We start from the raw sequence: 16,740 nt of genomic DNA on the forward strand, positions 1-16,740 counted from the left end.
CTGACATCAGTAGTGGAAAAATTATTGTAAGGTATTCTAAGGGACTGGATATATGATTATTTGGATAGAAATGGACAGATTAAGGATATTCAACATAGCTTTGTGTATGCTAGGTCATGTCTGACCAATCGTATAGAGTTTTTCATGTAAGTTACCAGGAAAGTAGATGAAGGCAAGGCAGTGTATGTTGACTATCTGGATGGTAGTAAGGCATTTGATAAGGTCCTGCATGGAAGATTAGTCAAGAAGGATCAGTTATTTGGCATTCAAGGCGAGGTAGTAAATTGGTTTAGACAAGTGACTTTGTAGGAGAAACCAGAGAGTGGTTGTACATGGTTGCCTATCTGACTGGAGGCCTGTGACTAGTGGTGTGCCGCAGGGACTGGTACTGAGTACGTTGTTGCTTACCGTCATTGATATAGATGACAATGTGAGTAACTGGATCAGCAAATTTGCTGATGACACCAAGACTGGGGGTATAGTGGACAAAGAAGGCGGCTATCATGGCTTGCTGCGAGATCTGGACCAGCTGGAAAAATGGCAGATGGAATTTATTTATTTATTGTTGCCATACAATGCAGAGTAAGCCCTTCAGCCCCTTCCTGCCGTGCCACCCAGCAATCTATAATTATCCCTAGCCTAATCATGGGGCAATTTACAATGACCAATTAACCTCCCAACCGGTACTTCCTTGGAAAGTGTGAAAAGGTTAAAGGGATCATGAGAGGAAAGTTCATGACATCCATAAGTTTTTATACAGTTGGACATTCTTGATTGGGATCCTGCGGCAATTAGAAACCCTCTTTGTCTTTGTAAGTTTCTAAAATTATGAACAGCTCCTAAACCATATCAAAAATCAGTATAGATATCAGCTGATTATCTTTCTTCCAATTCACAGGCTTCAATCAAAGCTTTTAGTTTTGCCTTTTGCACAGAGGCACAAGAGCTTTGTTTCCTGAAGCCAGCACATCAGTTCAGAAGCAACCATTTGAATTCCTGTTTCAATCATTGATAAGTCATCCCTGTATAGAATCAGATCTTTGGTCATGGTTTCTTAATGCAGATGCAGTACACAATGTCACCTTTAAAGTTTGAAATTCTTTCTGTTGTTCTTCATTCAGTCACAGGAACATCTAAGCACTTATTGTCCTTCAGCGGGTTGTTGAATGGTTGAGCAATAGTTGATAATCTACCACTAGCTTGTCAATACATTCATTAACAAAGGTTTCATCATCTTCAGTCCAGTGTGTCTACATGCCCTTGGTCTTCATTGGAGCAAGCTGTGACATTGCTGTCATTCTTATTGTGTCATCACTGCCATCCTGACTTGAGTTGCTAGGGGTCAGTGCAGGTTCCATGTCATGTCTCTCCTGTAATTCCTCCAAGTTTAAATGGTGTTGCTGTCTTGGAGGACACATTGATGTAATCGAGTGTAATCCCTCAGAGTTCAGACGGTGAAACTGTTTAGGGAGACTGTCTGATGATTCCCCAGGAGGAGCACTAGCAGGACCTTCCCCTTGAAGTTGCAACTGTGCTTTCAATTTGTTTCTAAGATTAACACATTTTGATTGAATTAAAAGCATAAGAGATTCTGCAGATGCTGGAGATCTAAAACTACACACATAAACACAAGTTCCATCAGCATTTTGTGTGTGTGACATCAATTGAATTACCGTCTTGTTCTTTACATTTTGCTGTCCTATCTTGCAGTTTCTTTAGTTTATCGCAAGTTGGCCGTTTCTTTCCATTAGTGAATACTTTACTCATCCCGTGAACTCTTTCACTCGCCCACAGTTGATTAAACCCTACACAGTGTTATCCCTAAATCAGTAGAGCAATTTTCCGTACTTAATGCATGCCTTCTTCTTAATAAACTTAACATATTAGGTATTTTTCATCCAGACTTTTTCGTTAACTTCATCCAGTTTAAAGGTTTTATCCAGATAAGAGTTCTCAGAAGGTTTCACAACTTTGTTTTGATTAGATCTTAATTCATTCTTACTTTTTATTAGTTTGACCGCGATCTCAAAATTTTAGGTTTGCAGTCGAAATTTGAACATGTTGTTCTGCAACCCGTATTTAATGTATTCCCACTAACATGTAGAATTTATATTTTTTTTGTTTGTATTGGTTTGCATATTTAATTAGTGCTTTACCAGTTTGCACATGGCTCTACCAGAACTCGTTTCTTTCTTTAGATATTATTTTAAACAACGCAGCAGACCTCAATCCTGATTTTCATTTTATGATGTGAAAGCCAGAACTAGAACAATAAGAGCATATAGGAGCAGAATTAGGCCAATTGACTCATGAAGTCTGCTCCTCCATTTCATTGTGGCTGACCTTCTCATAACCTTTCATGCCCTGACTGATCAAGAATCTTATCAATCTCTGCCTTAAATACCTGTAGACCCAAACACTTGGCCCTACAATCGCCTGTGGCAATCAATGCAGCTATAAAGAAGGCAGTGAATGTATTTCATTATGAGCTTGAGGAGATTTGGTATGTCACTAAATTATTTGGAAATTTCTACAGATGTACCGTGGAGAGCATTTTAACTGGTTGCATCACTGTCGGGTGGCGTGGGGGCTACTGCACAGGATCAAAGTAAGCTGCAGAGAGTTGTGAAAGTAGACAGCTCCACCATGGACACTAGCCTCTGTAGTATCCAAGACATCTTCAAGGAGTGGTGCCTCAAAAAGGATGCATCTCTCATTAAGGATCCCACCACCTAGGGCATTGCCTCTGCTAATTGTTACCATGAGGAAGGAGGTACAGAAGCCTGACGACACACACTTCAGGAACAGCTCCTTCCCCTTTGCCATCTGATTTCCCAATGGGCATTGAAGCCATGAACACTATCTCACTACTTTCTTATTTCTGCTTTTGTACTACTTACTTAACAATTAAATATATGGGGCTTATGGGGCATCAGGGAGGGGAGTACCTCTGGTGGGGGAACACGTCGCGTCCTTTTCAGGGCGGTTTGTCCACCTTTGGTCCCCACCTGAAACTCAGCTCTCACCTGTGGCTCCCCGTAGCTGTTTGCATGCGACAGCGGCCACACCCCAGACAACGGCTTCGACAAGCTGGCTAAACCAGGTGAGGGTAGCCGACGGGTCTCAAACCCTCAGTGAGATAGGGAGTTGTCAATCCCAGCATGTAAAGACAGACTCCAGCAGATTGAGCAGATAAGACCAACGGAAGATGCAACGGTCTCTGCAAGCATCGTGGAATACGTAGAGTACGACAAGACACAGACGATGTCCTGGTCATCCACTGCGCCTAGTCCCATCTCCAGCTGTCTTGACTCTTGTCTTGCCACTGGATCCAGATGGGAATTGGGAAGAGAGAATGAGGCTGGCACTGCGCAACTCTCCCTCACTTAAACCCAAATCAAGCGCTAGTCCCGACAGCTGGCTGGTGGCGCAGTAAAAGCGCTGGACTCCAGGACCAAAGGTTCCTGAGTTTGAATCCGGTCAAGCCGCTCCTGGGCATGCTTTCCACCTGTGCTGGTTTGAGTGTCGAGCTAGCAACTCGACCTCGTAAAAAGTACTAATGGTGTCGAGGTCTTCATCGATGATGATGGACGAACCTTATAACTATTAAAATATAGATATACTGGCCGTTAGTCCTGGGTATGACTCTAAACTGCAACCGGTGATGAGGCTCTGACTGGGGACTTTCAGAGCTTTGGGGAAAGTGGAATTACCCCTTAGTCATTCATTGCTCCCAGGGCTGCTCTGACCCGGAACGGTAGCACCTGCAAGGGTTCCTGCTCAAGATATGAACGAAGGCCAACGGCAGATCTGGCAGGTTCAGTAACTGAACTTATGACGGAGAAGGCGGATGAGCTAGGACCTCAAATGTCAATGGCTAGAGTACAGGCGTATGAACATTTGGGAAGATTTCTTTAGTTCGCCCAACGGAAGGCAATAGCAAACCACCGTTGCTAGATACTAGGTTTCCTAGAATCTATTTGCTAAGAAAACCATGGTCAAACTCACAAAATGTATCACACAACAACAGCGTCAAGAGGATCTTCAAGACAATTCCGAAGGTGTTTTGCTTGATAGGGTTGATTCTGGGCAGCAGGGGATCCCCAACCGTCATCAAGCTACTGCTCATAAAATTCAAGTAACACAAAAGAAAATTATTGCCACTTGGAATGTAAGAACCCTATATCAAGCAGGAAGATTGTGATAAATGAAATGGAAAGACTAAAGATTAACATCATGGGAATTAGCGAAGTTCATTGGATAAGTGCTGGAACATGTCAGAATAGAAATAAAACACCAATTTATTCTTGTGGAACATCCCATACTAATGGAGTAGGAATTCTTATGAATGAAAACATAGCAAAAAGTGCTTTAGGACATTGGGCAATATCAGAAAGAGTGCTCCTTGTTAGATTCTGAGGACAACCATTTGATTTAGCAGTTATACAGGTATATGCACCAACAACAGATGGAACAAATGAGGATTTAGGTAAATTCTATGAAGAGCTTGAACAGGCAAAGAATGGATGCAAATCTCAAGATATTGTTATTGTCATGGGAGATCTAAATGCTAAAGTATGACAAAAGTCCAGGTGATAGCACCAGAAATCAAATTGACTTTATTACTATAAATCAAAGATTTAGAAACTCAGTTATATCCAGGTGTAGACTGTAATAGTGACCATAACCCAGTAATATGTCACGTAAAAGTAAAACTTAAAAAACTAAAGAAGCAAAAACCTGAACAATCCCTTGACTACTCGCAATTAATTAAAGAAGAAAATTTAAGACAAAAATTTACAATTGAAGTAGGGAATAGATTTCAAAGTCTAGAAATAGAATCTGTTGAACATGATAGCAATCATGTAGAAATGAAGTTTAACTCTCTAAAGGATGCCTTGGTAGAATCAGCAAAGTCAGTGATTCCTAAAAAAGAAAAAAGCACAAAGAATAAATGGATGACAGATGAAATCAAAAATCTAATGGAAGAAAGGAGACAGAAGAAAGCAAATCCTATAGAATGTAAGTCCTTAGATTAAAAAAAAGTTAAAAACTTATGTCAAAAAGCCAAAGAAGAATGGTTAAACCAGGAATGTGAGCAATTAGAAAGAATCCTTATTACTGATCCAAAAAGGTTACATCAACGAATCAAGAATATCACTCGTAAAAAGCTCCTCTGTTCTTCAGGTGGATGTTTGAAAGCAAAGGACGGTATCACTATCATGGAAAAAGATGAGGTTATGAACAGATGGACTCAGTATATTCAGGAATTGTTTGAAGACGATCGAGGCGAGAAACCAGAAATTAAGAAGAACATTGAAGGTCCAAGTATTTTAAAATCTGAAGTTCATAATGCAATAAATAAGATGAAGAAAGGAAAGGCAGCAGGTCCTGATGAATTAGTAATAGAACAAATTATCACCCTTGAAGATTATGGAATTGAAAAACTTACTGATTTAATCAATGACATTTATGAGACTGGAATAATACCAGAAGAGATGAAAAAATCAGTATTTATCACGGTTCCTAGGGAAACCTGGAGTAATAGAATGTGAATTACATAGGACCATAGCTTAATGAGTCATACTACTAAGATACTTCTAAGAATTTTGATGACGAGCTAAAAGTAAGATACAAGCTGAAATAGGTAAAGAACTATGTGGTTTTGTGAAAGACAAAGGTACAAGAAATGCAATACTGTATTGATGTTAAGTATACTATCAGAACGAGCTATTCAAGTGCAAAAAGATTTGTTTGCTTGTTTTATCGACTATACAAAAGAATTTGATAAAGTGAAGCACAATAAGTTATTCAAAATATTACAGGATACTCTAGATCTAGATTCAAAAGATCTCTGCCAAATCAGAAATCTGTACTGGGAACAAACTGCCGCTGTAAGAATAGATGGAGAGGTGAGTCAGTTTACGAAAATCAAGAGAGGCATTAGACAAGGGTGTGTTTTCTCCCCTGATATGTTTAATGCGTACATTGAAACAATATTACAAAAAATAAGAGACATCTTGGGAATCAAAGTTGGCGGTGAAAACATTAATAATTTTAGATACTGATGTACTTTCAAGTCTGATGACCCAGTGAATTCCTTCCCACAGTCTGAGCAGGTGAATGACCTCTCCCCAGTGTGAATTCACTCATGTAACTTCAGCTGAGTGGTTTCTCCCAGTGTGAACTCGCTGATGTTCCTTCAGTTGAGATGACTGAGTGAATCCCTTCCCACATTCAGAGCAGGTGAATGGCCTCTCTTCAGTGTGAAATGTGTGGTATATCAGTAGGTGAGATGACCGAGTGAATTCCTTCCCACAATCTGAAGAGGCGAACAGCCTCTCTCCAGTGTGAACTCACTGGTGTCTCTGTAGCAGGGATGAGTCTGTGAATGTCTTCCCAGTCTGAGCAGGTGAATGGCCTCTCCCCAGTGTGAACTCGGTAATGTGGCACAAGGGTAAATGACTGAGTGAATCCCTTCCCACATTCAGAGCAGGTGAATGGCCTCTCCCAAGTGTGAACTTGCTGTTGTGTCTGTAGAGTGGATGAGTGAATGCCTTCCCACAGTCGGAGCAGGTCAACGGCACCTCCCCAGTGTGAACTGACTGGGAGCCAGCTGTACAAATGACTAAATCAATCCCTTTCCACACACAGAAAAAGGTAAACGGCCTTTCTCGCATATGAACCCACTGATGTACCAGTAGCTGAAATGACTGAGTGTATCCCTTCCCACAGTCTGAGCAGGTGAATGGCCTCTCATCAGTGTGAACTGATAACTGGGTCAACAGGTGAGATGACTGAGTGAAAGTTTTCCCACACTCAGAGCAGATGTAAAGCTTCTAATGAGTATGAACTCAGTCGTGTGTCAGGTATTCAGAGGACCGAGAGAAGCTCTTCCCACATACAGAACAGCTGAGCAATCTCTCTCCCTGGTGAACTCAGTGATGTGTCCACGATGGAATGAGTGACTGAATCTCTTCCCACGGTCTGAGTAGGTCAACGTTCTCTCACTGGTGAATTTTCTGATATATCTTTAGCATCGATTGCAGACTGAATTGCTTCCCGCGGTCAGAACACGTGGAGCATTTCACTATGGTGTGAATTGCTGATGTACCTTCAGGCTGGATGACTGAATAGATCCCCTCCCACATACAGAGCAGGTGAATGGTCTTTTTCCTACTGTGAATTCACTCTGCGGCTGCAGGTAAGCTGTGAGTGAATCCCTTCCCACACTAAGAGAAGGAGAATGATATCTCACTGCAATCAATTCTCTGGCAATTCAGAAAGTCAGGTGTCAGGCATTTTGAATCCCTTGCATAATCAATGCATCAATGCAGTTGAAAACTGATCTCCAGTGAATAAATACTGGAACACCCCGGTTCCAGTGGGGTACACGGAGTTAGAACAGAAAAATTCATTTCAGACACAAAGCACGTTTCCAGCTGGGATGAGACACATCTTCATCTTGGTGTTACCAGGAAAATATCTGGTCACTCCTTAAATATCTGGACAGAGACATCAAAACAGACATGGTGTTGTGTTTGAGGCTCCCATACACAAATTTTCTGCCAATTCTAATCTGTAAAAATATTTGCAAAACACATCAATGGGTGAAGGAGAATATTTCAGGTGAGATTTTAGACTGTGGTGAGCTCTGACATCACATTATTACGAAGTTCAATTCAAGTTGGAGGACTTCCCCATCTTCTAACTGGTCATAGATCAGGCATCCTGACTGACCATCTGATTGTATCCATGTCCGAACCAGAATGGGCCATTTCTGCCCTTCATCAACCTGTGACTTACCTCAGTTTGTCTCTCTCCATTAGTATTATCTCAAGTTCTGGTCATGTCCCACAGTGCTACAAAGACCACTTGATATTACATATCTGATCCTAGAGATTGTCAAACTAGTCTGATCCCGCCCCCCCCCCCCTCGGTTGATCGGCAGTGGTGAACATCACAATGCCAATGCCAATGAATATGTTGTGGAGAGGAGTAGTCTTTCTCACTGGAGTGTGCCAATTTGGTGATCTGGAAGCTACAGGTCAGTTGCTATCTAGAACAAAGGTGTATAATGTCATTTATGTACCCAGAGAGAATGGTACAAAACAAGTTGACACATATAGAAACCTCCGGAACAATCGGAGATAGAAAAAAAAAGTGATTTTCTCAAGAACCAGATCATTCAGGACGCTGAGGGAGTGATAGAGAGGACATATAAAGAGGTAGTTACACCCAAGGTACAGACACAGGAAACTGATTGACAGTCAGGAAGGAGAAAGAGGTTAAACAGCCAGTGCAGATTACCCCTGTGGCCGCAACCCTCAACACAGGTATACCTCTTTGGAGGGGATGACCAAGCAGAGAAGGTCACAGCAGTCAGGTCTCTGTGACTCAGAAGGGAAGTGGGATAAGAGGCGAGCTATGGTGATAGATTTGTTAGTTAGGAGAACAGAGAGAGGTTCTGTGGACGGGAATGTGATTCCTGGATGGTATGTTGCCTCCCATGTGCCACAGTCCGGGACACCTTGCACTGAGTCCACAGCATTCTGAAGTGAAAGGGTGAACACCCAGAGGCCGTGGTCCACGTAGGTACCAATGACAGAGGTAGGAAGAGTGACAAGGTTCTTCAAAGTGAATTCAGAGAGTTAATGGCAAGTTAAAGATCAAGGCTCCGGGATTGTGATCACAGGATTGCTGGCCATGCCATCAGCTAGTGAGGCCAGAACTAGGAAAAAAATACAGTTTAATACGTGGCTAAGGAGTTGGTGTAGGAGGGAGGGCTTAAGATTTTTGTATCATTGGGCTCTAGTTCAAAAAGGGTGGGACCTGTACAAAAGGAATGATTTGCACTTGAACTGGAGGGGGACTAATACCCTAGTGGGAAGGTTTGCTAATGCTGCAGAGTGGAGTTTAAACTAGCATTGCAGGGGGATGGGAACCAGAGTGTCATAACAGTTAGTGGAGAGGTTGTCGAGACAGATATCGTTAACACCTCAAAGTCAGGAACGAAAAGGTTGAGCATGGTATGACTTATATCCTGAGTGGTGTAAGAAGTATCGTAGGAAAAGAAGATGAGCTCAGGCATGGTTCAGCACCTGGAATTATGACATTGTAGCTATTAGTGAGACTTAGTTGCATGAGGGGCAGAACTGGCAGCTGAATGACCCAGAGTTCTGTTGGTTTAGTCGTGATAAGAGTGGGAGCAATTAATAGAGGAGGAATGGCAATACAAGTCAGGGAAACTGTCATGGCAGTGTTCAATCAGGACAGCCTGGAGATCTCGACCAGTGAGGCATTATGGGTGGAACTGGGAAATAAGAGAGTACGACCATGGGGCTATATTACAGACCACCCAACAGTCCGAGGGATTTCAGAGAAACAAATTTGCAGGGAGATTGCAGACTGTTGCAGGAACACAAGTTGTTCAAGTAGGTGAATTCAACTTTGCACATGTTTACTGGGACTTCCAGAATGTAAATGGACAAGATGGGATAGAGATTGTCAAATGTGTTCAGGTAAGTTTTATTCATCAGTACATCGAGTCCCAATGACAGAGTGTGAGAGACTGGATTTGCTATTAGGGAGTGTAGACAGGGCAGGTGGCAGAAATTTGTGTAGGTGAACACATTTCATCTAGTGATCATAATGCCATTAGTTTCATAGTAAATATGCAAAAAGATAGGTCTGGTTGGCAGGTTGAGATTTTAAATTGGAGAAAGGCCAATTTGAATGGTATGAAAAAGGATCTGGCAGGTGTGGATTAGAACAGGTTGTTTCTGGCAACAAAAAGGAGGTTCATTGCTGGGAGGCACAAGTGAGGTGCTTATGTTATATACTAAATGCAATAGAACACTTAAGAAAGAAATCAGGAGAGCAAAAAGAAGTCATGAGGTTGCCCTGGAAGACAAGATTCCACAGATATGTTAAGAGCAAAACAATTGTAAAGGACAAAATTGGTGCTCAGAAAGATCAGAATAGTAATCCATGCGTGGAACCAAAAGAGATGAGGGAGATCTTAAATCTTTCTTTTTTGCATTTGTATTTACTTAGGAATGGACACAGAGTCCCTATCAATGATTGAGAGTAGTTTGGATAAATGCATGGATAGTAAGGGTATAGAGAGCTTTGGTCCTGGTGCAGGTCCATGGGAGTAAGCAGTTAAATTGATTGTCACAGACAAGAATGGCCAAAGAGCTTGGGGGTGTGCTGTACTTTGACTCTGAAGGAAGGAAGGATTTTGTTTCTTTTTTTTCCCCAGATAGTCCTCTCACTGTCTACTATACTTCCAATCTAGCAGCCAACTGCAAGTTTGCAGATTCAGTTTACCACGTTATCATCCAAATGGTTGATACAGATGACAAAAAAATGGACCCAGCACCCATCCCTGCAGCTCACTACTAGTCACAGGCTCCAATCAGAGAGGCAACCATCTGGCTTCTTCTGTGAAGCCAATGTCTAACCCAATTTACTACATCATCCTGAATGCCAAGTAAATGAAGCTGCTTGATCACCCTCCCTTGTGGGACCTTGTCAAAGGCCTTGCTAATGTCCATGTAGACAACATGCACTGCCTTGCCTTCAATAATTTTCCTGCTAACATGCTCAAAAAATTCCTTAAGATTGGTTAGACATGACTTACCATGCACAAAGCCATGTTGACTCTCCCTAATCAGTCCCTGTCTATCCAAATACTCATATTTCCAGTCACCTAGAATACCTTCCAGTAACTTTCCCATACCGATGTCAGGCTCACCAGCCTTTAATTTCCTGGTTTATTTTTAGAGCCTTTTAAAAACAGCAGAACAGCAGTAGCTATTCATTAATCCTCCTGTCCCTCACCCGTGACTAAGGATGTTTTAAATATTGTTGCTAGGGCAGATGCAATTTTTGCCGGAGTCCCTTTACACATCAGATTCCTGAATTTTCTTCCGGTTTACAAAATAGTCAATGCCTTTATTCCTTCTATCAAAGTGCATGATCATACATTTCACTGCAATATATTCCATCTGCCACTTCGTTGTCCATTTTCCCAATCTGTCCAAATCCTTCTGCTGACTCCCTGCTTCTTCAAAATTACCTGCCCCTCCACCGAACTTTGTATTGTCTGCAAACCTGGCCACAACATCATCAATTCTGTCATCCAAATCTTTGACATATAATATGAAAAGAAGCAGTCCCAACACAGACCCCCATGAAACACCACTAGTCACCAGCAGCCAACCAGAAAAGGCTCCCTTTATTCCCAGTCTTTGCCTCTTGCCAGTCAGCCAATCATCTATCGATGCTAATGATAAATATGAGAAAGTCCACAGATGCTGGAACTCCAAAGCAATACAGACAGATTGATCGGAGAACTCAGCAGGTCAGGCAGTATCTATTAAAACGAATAAACAGTTGACTTTACTAAGTTCCTCTCTCATTCCTCTGTAGCTCACTTCACTCCATCAATACTAATGCACCTAAATGTAGCTTCTCCCTTTCAAATGCACCAACTTGACTTTCACAATCTACCTTCACCTACTCTGCTCATGGACTGTTGTCCCACCCCCATCAGGGAAGAAACTATGTAGCATCCACGCCAGGACTACCAAACCACAAAACAGCTACTTCCCCTAAGCAGTAGGACTGATCAACACCTCCACCTATTAACCCACCCCTCCACACCCGCAAAACACCACTACTTTACCGTTTCCAGTTAGCCACCATACGTGCAGACATTCCTAAGCCTAGCTTCACCTTATGAATATACAATTAATCTATGTATAGTATATAAGCTATGAACAGATATTTTTGCTATTGTGTTCTTTATCTTATTAGAATATAAAAACAAGGATGTAATGCTAAAGCTTGACAAGATGCTGATGAGTCCTCATTTGGAGTATTGTGTGCAGTTTTGGCCCCGTTATCTGAGAAAGGATGTGCTGGCATTTGAGAGGGTTCAAAGGAGGTTCACAAAAATGATTCTGCGATTGAAAGACTCTTTATATGGGAAGTGTTTGATGGCTCTGGGCCTGTACTCACTGGAATTCAGAAGATTGAGGGAAGATCTTATTAAAACCTATCGAATGTTGAATTGCTTCAATGGAGTAGATGTGGAGAGGATGTTTCCTATGGTGGGGGAGTCTGAGACCAAAAGGACACAGCCTCAGAATAGTGGGGGGGGGGGAAGGGCAAGTCACTGGGTATATTTAAGGCAGAGGTTAATAGACTCTTGATTAGTCAGGGCATGAAGGGATACTTGGAAAAGGCAGGAGATTGGGCGGAGAGGGAAAATTGGATTAGCCACAATGAAGTGGCAGAGCAGACTCAATGGGCCACCTGGCTTAATTCTGCTCCTATATCTTATCATCTTATTTTCGGCATAACATGGACAACATGAGGTTACACCTCCAATGTCCCACCTCTTGATGTACATGACTCAGAATGATGTCTGAGTGATGGAGATCCTTTGCCAGTATTACAGCATGTTTAGACTCTTCCAGCATGGCAGCCCTACTAAGCCGTCCACCAACTCTCAGACACTATCTTCAAGAGCTGTATTAAGCTTCAAAATGTGGTTGGTCTGTTTCATACTTTCTCTGTTTTGAAAACTTGAGAATTCATCAGGAAAGCTGTGTCCTTGGCAAAATTCAGTGATCACCCTTTCAGCCTTTCTGAGCTCCTCCACTAAGAGACAATCTCAGCTACTGTGACCCTTGGCTTTCCCAATCTTTCTCCCCAAGGAATACCCTTGCTCTTCATCTGAGTGAGACTGAGCAAGAGCAATATTCAATTCGTAAACACCAAATACTCTGCAGATGCTGGGATCAAAGCAACACTCACAACACGCTGGAGGGACCCAGCAGGTCAGGCAGCATCCGTGGCCTCCTCTACTGCCATGATGAGGCTAAACTCAGGTTGGAGGAGCAACACCTCATATACCGTCCAGGTAGTATCCAGCCCCTTGGTATGAACATAGAATTCTCCAACTTCCAGTAATTCCCTCCCACTCCCTTCCCCTATCCCTATGTCACTCTGCCCCCTCCCCCAGCTGCCTATCACCTCCCTTATGGTACCGCCTCCTCCTACTACCCATTGTGTTTTCCCCTATTCCTTCTTCACCTTTCCTGCCTATCGCCTCCCTGTTTCCTCTCCCCCACCCCTTTATCTTTCCCCTTACTGGTTTTTCATCTGGAACCTACCAGCCTTCTCCTTCCCACCCTCCCCCCACCTTCTTTATAGGGCCTCTGCCCCTTCCCTCTACAGTCCTGACGAAGGGTTCCGGCCCCAAATATCGACTGATCTTTTCCACAGATGCTGCCCGACCTGCTGAGTTCCTCCAGCGTGTTGTGAGTGTAGCAATATTCAATTGTTTCCTCTTCTGACTAAGAAACAAGAACAGGTTCATAAATCTAAGAATCTAGGCCACTGGTTTCCTCAAATGAGTCCAGAATGAGAAATGATAGATCATACGTGTTACCATGTCCACCTCCTCTTCAACGTGCATGAAGCTTGCCACCTTGTACATATCAAGTGAAAGCCATACTGCTCATATAGAACACAGTTGCTAAAGCTCGAGTCTATGAAAGGCTTCTCTCTCTCTCTCTATGTATACACAGCGCATTTGGAGAACTGTAACTGCAACTGTAAAAACACAAGTTGCAGTGTCTTTGAATTCTCCTTTTGAATTCCAGATCATCTAGCAGAAATTCTCCAGCACAAGTGGGATTCACCGACTGTTTCCTTTCAGGCTGAAGAAGATACCAAGGCCCCGACACCCATGTCTCATTCTTCAGGAGTGCTTTCATCTTCAACCCTCTAGAGGCTATGTCTGACAGGTTGCCTGGAGTGTTGACACTGAACATAGAAATCTACAGCACATTACAGGCCCTTTGGCCCACAATGTCACGCTGACGACGTAACCTACTCTAGAAACTGCCTAGAGTTTCCCTACCTCATCACCCAGTATTTTTCGAAGCTTCATGTACCTATCAAAGAGTCTCTTAAGAATTGACACCTTGAGAATTTCTGAGACTCTGTTTGCACTGAAGGTTCTGAACATAAAGGTTTCTTTCTTGATATGCTTCAGCACAGAAGTACTATCAGTCAGAAACACTGAGTCAGGAAGCTGCTTGTGCGGCTCCTTCCTCCACAATGTGTCCACACGGTTGCCATCACAGCAGCGGTGAGCTCCATATGAGGGTTGGGAAACTAACTTCAACAGAGATTCCCTAGGTTTTCCTATGCTTTCATTGTGCACCTGAGAGTCTTTGTTGTGCAACAACAGGTAGGTCATTACTCCATCGCCATCTTCAGTTGTGTATGTAAAACAGTGTAACTGTGCAGCAGTAGCTTCAAAATCCAGGGGTTCCAAACATCTAATAACATTGAAGTCTTCAACTGGCAGACTTCTTCCAATCAGCTTGTCTGCTCATGAGCAACTGATATTGTGTAGTGTCATCCCAGCCAAGCCCTTTCTTACTTTGATCTTATAAGATCTTTTTAGCAGATAGAATCACTGGACTCAAGATTCCTAGAGATTCACAGATGAACTAACTGTGGAGAGGATCATCCCTTTGGTGAGTGACCTGACTTGGATCGTGACTGTAAACTTCAAAGTATCAGACTGAATACCTAGAACTAACTCCACTGAAGGAATATATTGTTCCAAATCCTTCATATGTTTCTCTCTTTGCTCTTCTGGTATCACAGACAGTACACTATGTCTGTTGCTTACCCAGATTGTGAGTTGAAAACCGCCTTTAACACAAGCGGATACTAGGTCATGCTAGAGAGACACTGCTTCTTCCTCAGAGACACTGACACAAGGTGGTCATCAACACAGGAGCAATGCGAACCCTTATTCACTGTCTTGCAGATGAATTTCTCTTCATTGTCTTCTGGACATTTCCTAAGAATAAAATTGGCACAGCTTGGTGAAATCCTTGCTCCAAAGAGATGTACCACCATTCTAGAGTCCACCATATCTTGGCTGAGGTCACTATCAGGCCAGGAGAAACCTCAGCAGATCTGCACCTTCTGCTAGTACTTTAACCTGGTGAAACATTGATCCAATATCCACCATGATCAACGCTGGTTCTTTTCTGAATCTCGTCCCGAGTCCACATCAGTGAGCTCGTAACTTTTGGTCACTGTAGAAGCTGAGCATTAAGTGGTACTCCTTGAAAGGTCTCCCCGCAGTCAAACACAGAACAAAGTTTTCCTTTTCTGGGGTGATAACACCATGATGTGCAATATACCAGACTTTCCCATCACCATACTCCAGATTCTCTGCTGGCACTCTTTTGGTATAGCCTTTGGAGATGTGATCCTTCATGAAAGCTGTGTCATCAGTGAGAAATGTCAAATCCTTTTTAAACTTCTGTAAGGGGGTTTCGTCTCTTATGTTACTGCATAGGCTAATTAAAATGGCTTCTTTGTTATGTTATACTTGGGAATGCTTCTTTGTTATGTTAAACGCTGAGAAAGTTTTGCGCTAGCAGCTTGTTTTGGGTTAGGCGGTAATATGAAGATGTTACGAACCAATTGGGATAGTTGTTATGATTTTGGTGTATCTGGAAGATTTGTATGCGCAGGGTTTTGGAGGCGGAAGGTAGGAGAGAGAGACAGAGGATGGACCAGTTGCTGTGATGTCCGCTAATGGGGTCAGACCCCGAGGAGCGCATTCGGCGAGGAGACGGAGACGGACTCACGTGGAGCGTCTGGTCGACCACCGTTGTTGGTCCCAGGCGGCCAGTCGAGGTGGTCCGAGGGGTCGCAGGGTGAAGAAGAAGGGTCCTGAGCTCCAACTGTTTGTGCATGAAAAGATTGAACTTTGATAAGTGTGGTGCCTTTCATTTTCTTTTTATATTTTATTCCCTATTAATTATATAGTTCCAGTAATATCTATAAACTGTAAATCATTTAATCGTATCTGGTGTATTGTCTGTTATTTGGGTGGGGTAGGGTACATCACACAGCATCCACACAAACTAATTACCCAGTTTGCCGGGGCCGAGGGCTGTTTCCCTAGACAACAGCGAGCCGAGCGACCCTGAGGCTGGCCAGGGGGGCTGCATTTCTTTGTTAGATTTAGTGCAGGCTGTTCAGCAGTCTTCCTATTATTCGGCCTGTTAACCTACCTTCTCAAAGGTAAACTAAACTGGTACTGGCCATCCATCAGTTTTGCACAATTTGCAACCAGCTCCATGAACTTGCGGTTTTCGCTTGACAAACCAGATTGTTCATCCTGACTGCATTCAGGGAAGTCTGCCTTAAGCTACTGGTGCCAAATCTCATTGAAGTCCAGAACAGATCCTGTTAACTGTCAGCTCTGACTGTGCACAGTCTCTTCCATCACTATGGTCTCCCTTCAGTGGTCTCCTCTGTTACAAGAATCACCCCTTGTAATAATGTTCAGGGAGGCCCAGAGAGAATCTGTAATTAACGGCAAGTACCTTTATTGTCCACATGGAAGAACACGTGAACTTCACAATCAACTACCTGTGTGCACACCTACTAAGTTTTCCTGATCTTCCATGAAGAGTCAAAGAACAGAAGATATAATACCAGTTAAGAAGGAGTTTCTGCAGCTGGCTACATGTTCCTCAAGTCCTGTTTCGAATCTACTCATGTCTGTGGGGCTCCTCACATGCACGATGGTGAACCTCCTAGCAAGTCATCACTGCAGTATACTTAAAAACATAGAAAACCTACAGCACAATACAGGCCCTTCGGCCCACAATGCTGTGCCAA

The 16,740-nt window shown here is 42.9% G+C and overlaps 1 protein-coding gene across 1 annotated transcript in view; it reads right to left on the reverse strand.

Annotated features, from left to right (window-relative positions):
• The window catches only part of LOC134347335 (mucosal pentraxin-like), a 76,534-nt gene that overhangs the window by 54,456 nt on the left and 5,338 nt on the right, over window positions 1-16,740 (reverse strand). The window contains exon 2 of the mRNA XM_063049732.1: window positions 15,699-15,782. Coding sequence (XP_062905802.1) covers window positions 15,699-15,782 — 84 coding nt within the window. The remainder of the gene's footprint in view (window positions 1-15,698; window positions 15,783-16,740) is intronic.

This window comes from Mobula hypostoma, chromosome 5 (assembly GCF_963921235.1).
Source record: "Mobula hypostoma chromosome 5, sMobHyp1.1, whole genome shotgun sequence".
Taxonomy (NCBI): Eukaryota; Metazoa; Chordata; class Chondrichthyes; order Myliobatiformes; family Myliobatidae; genus Mobula; species Mobula hypostoma.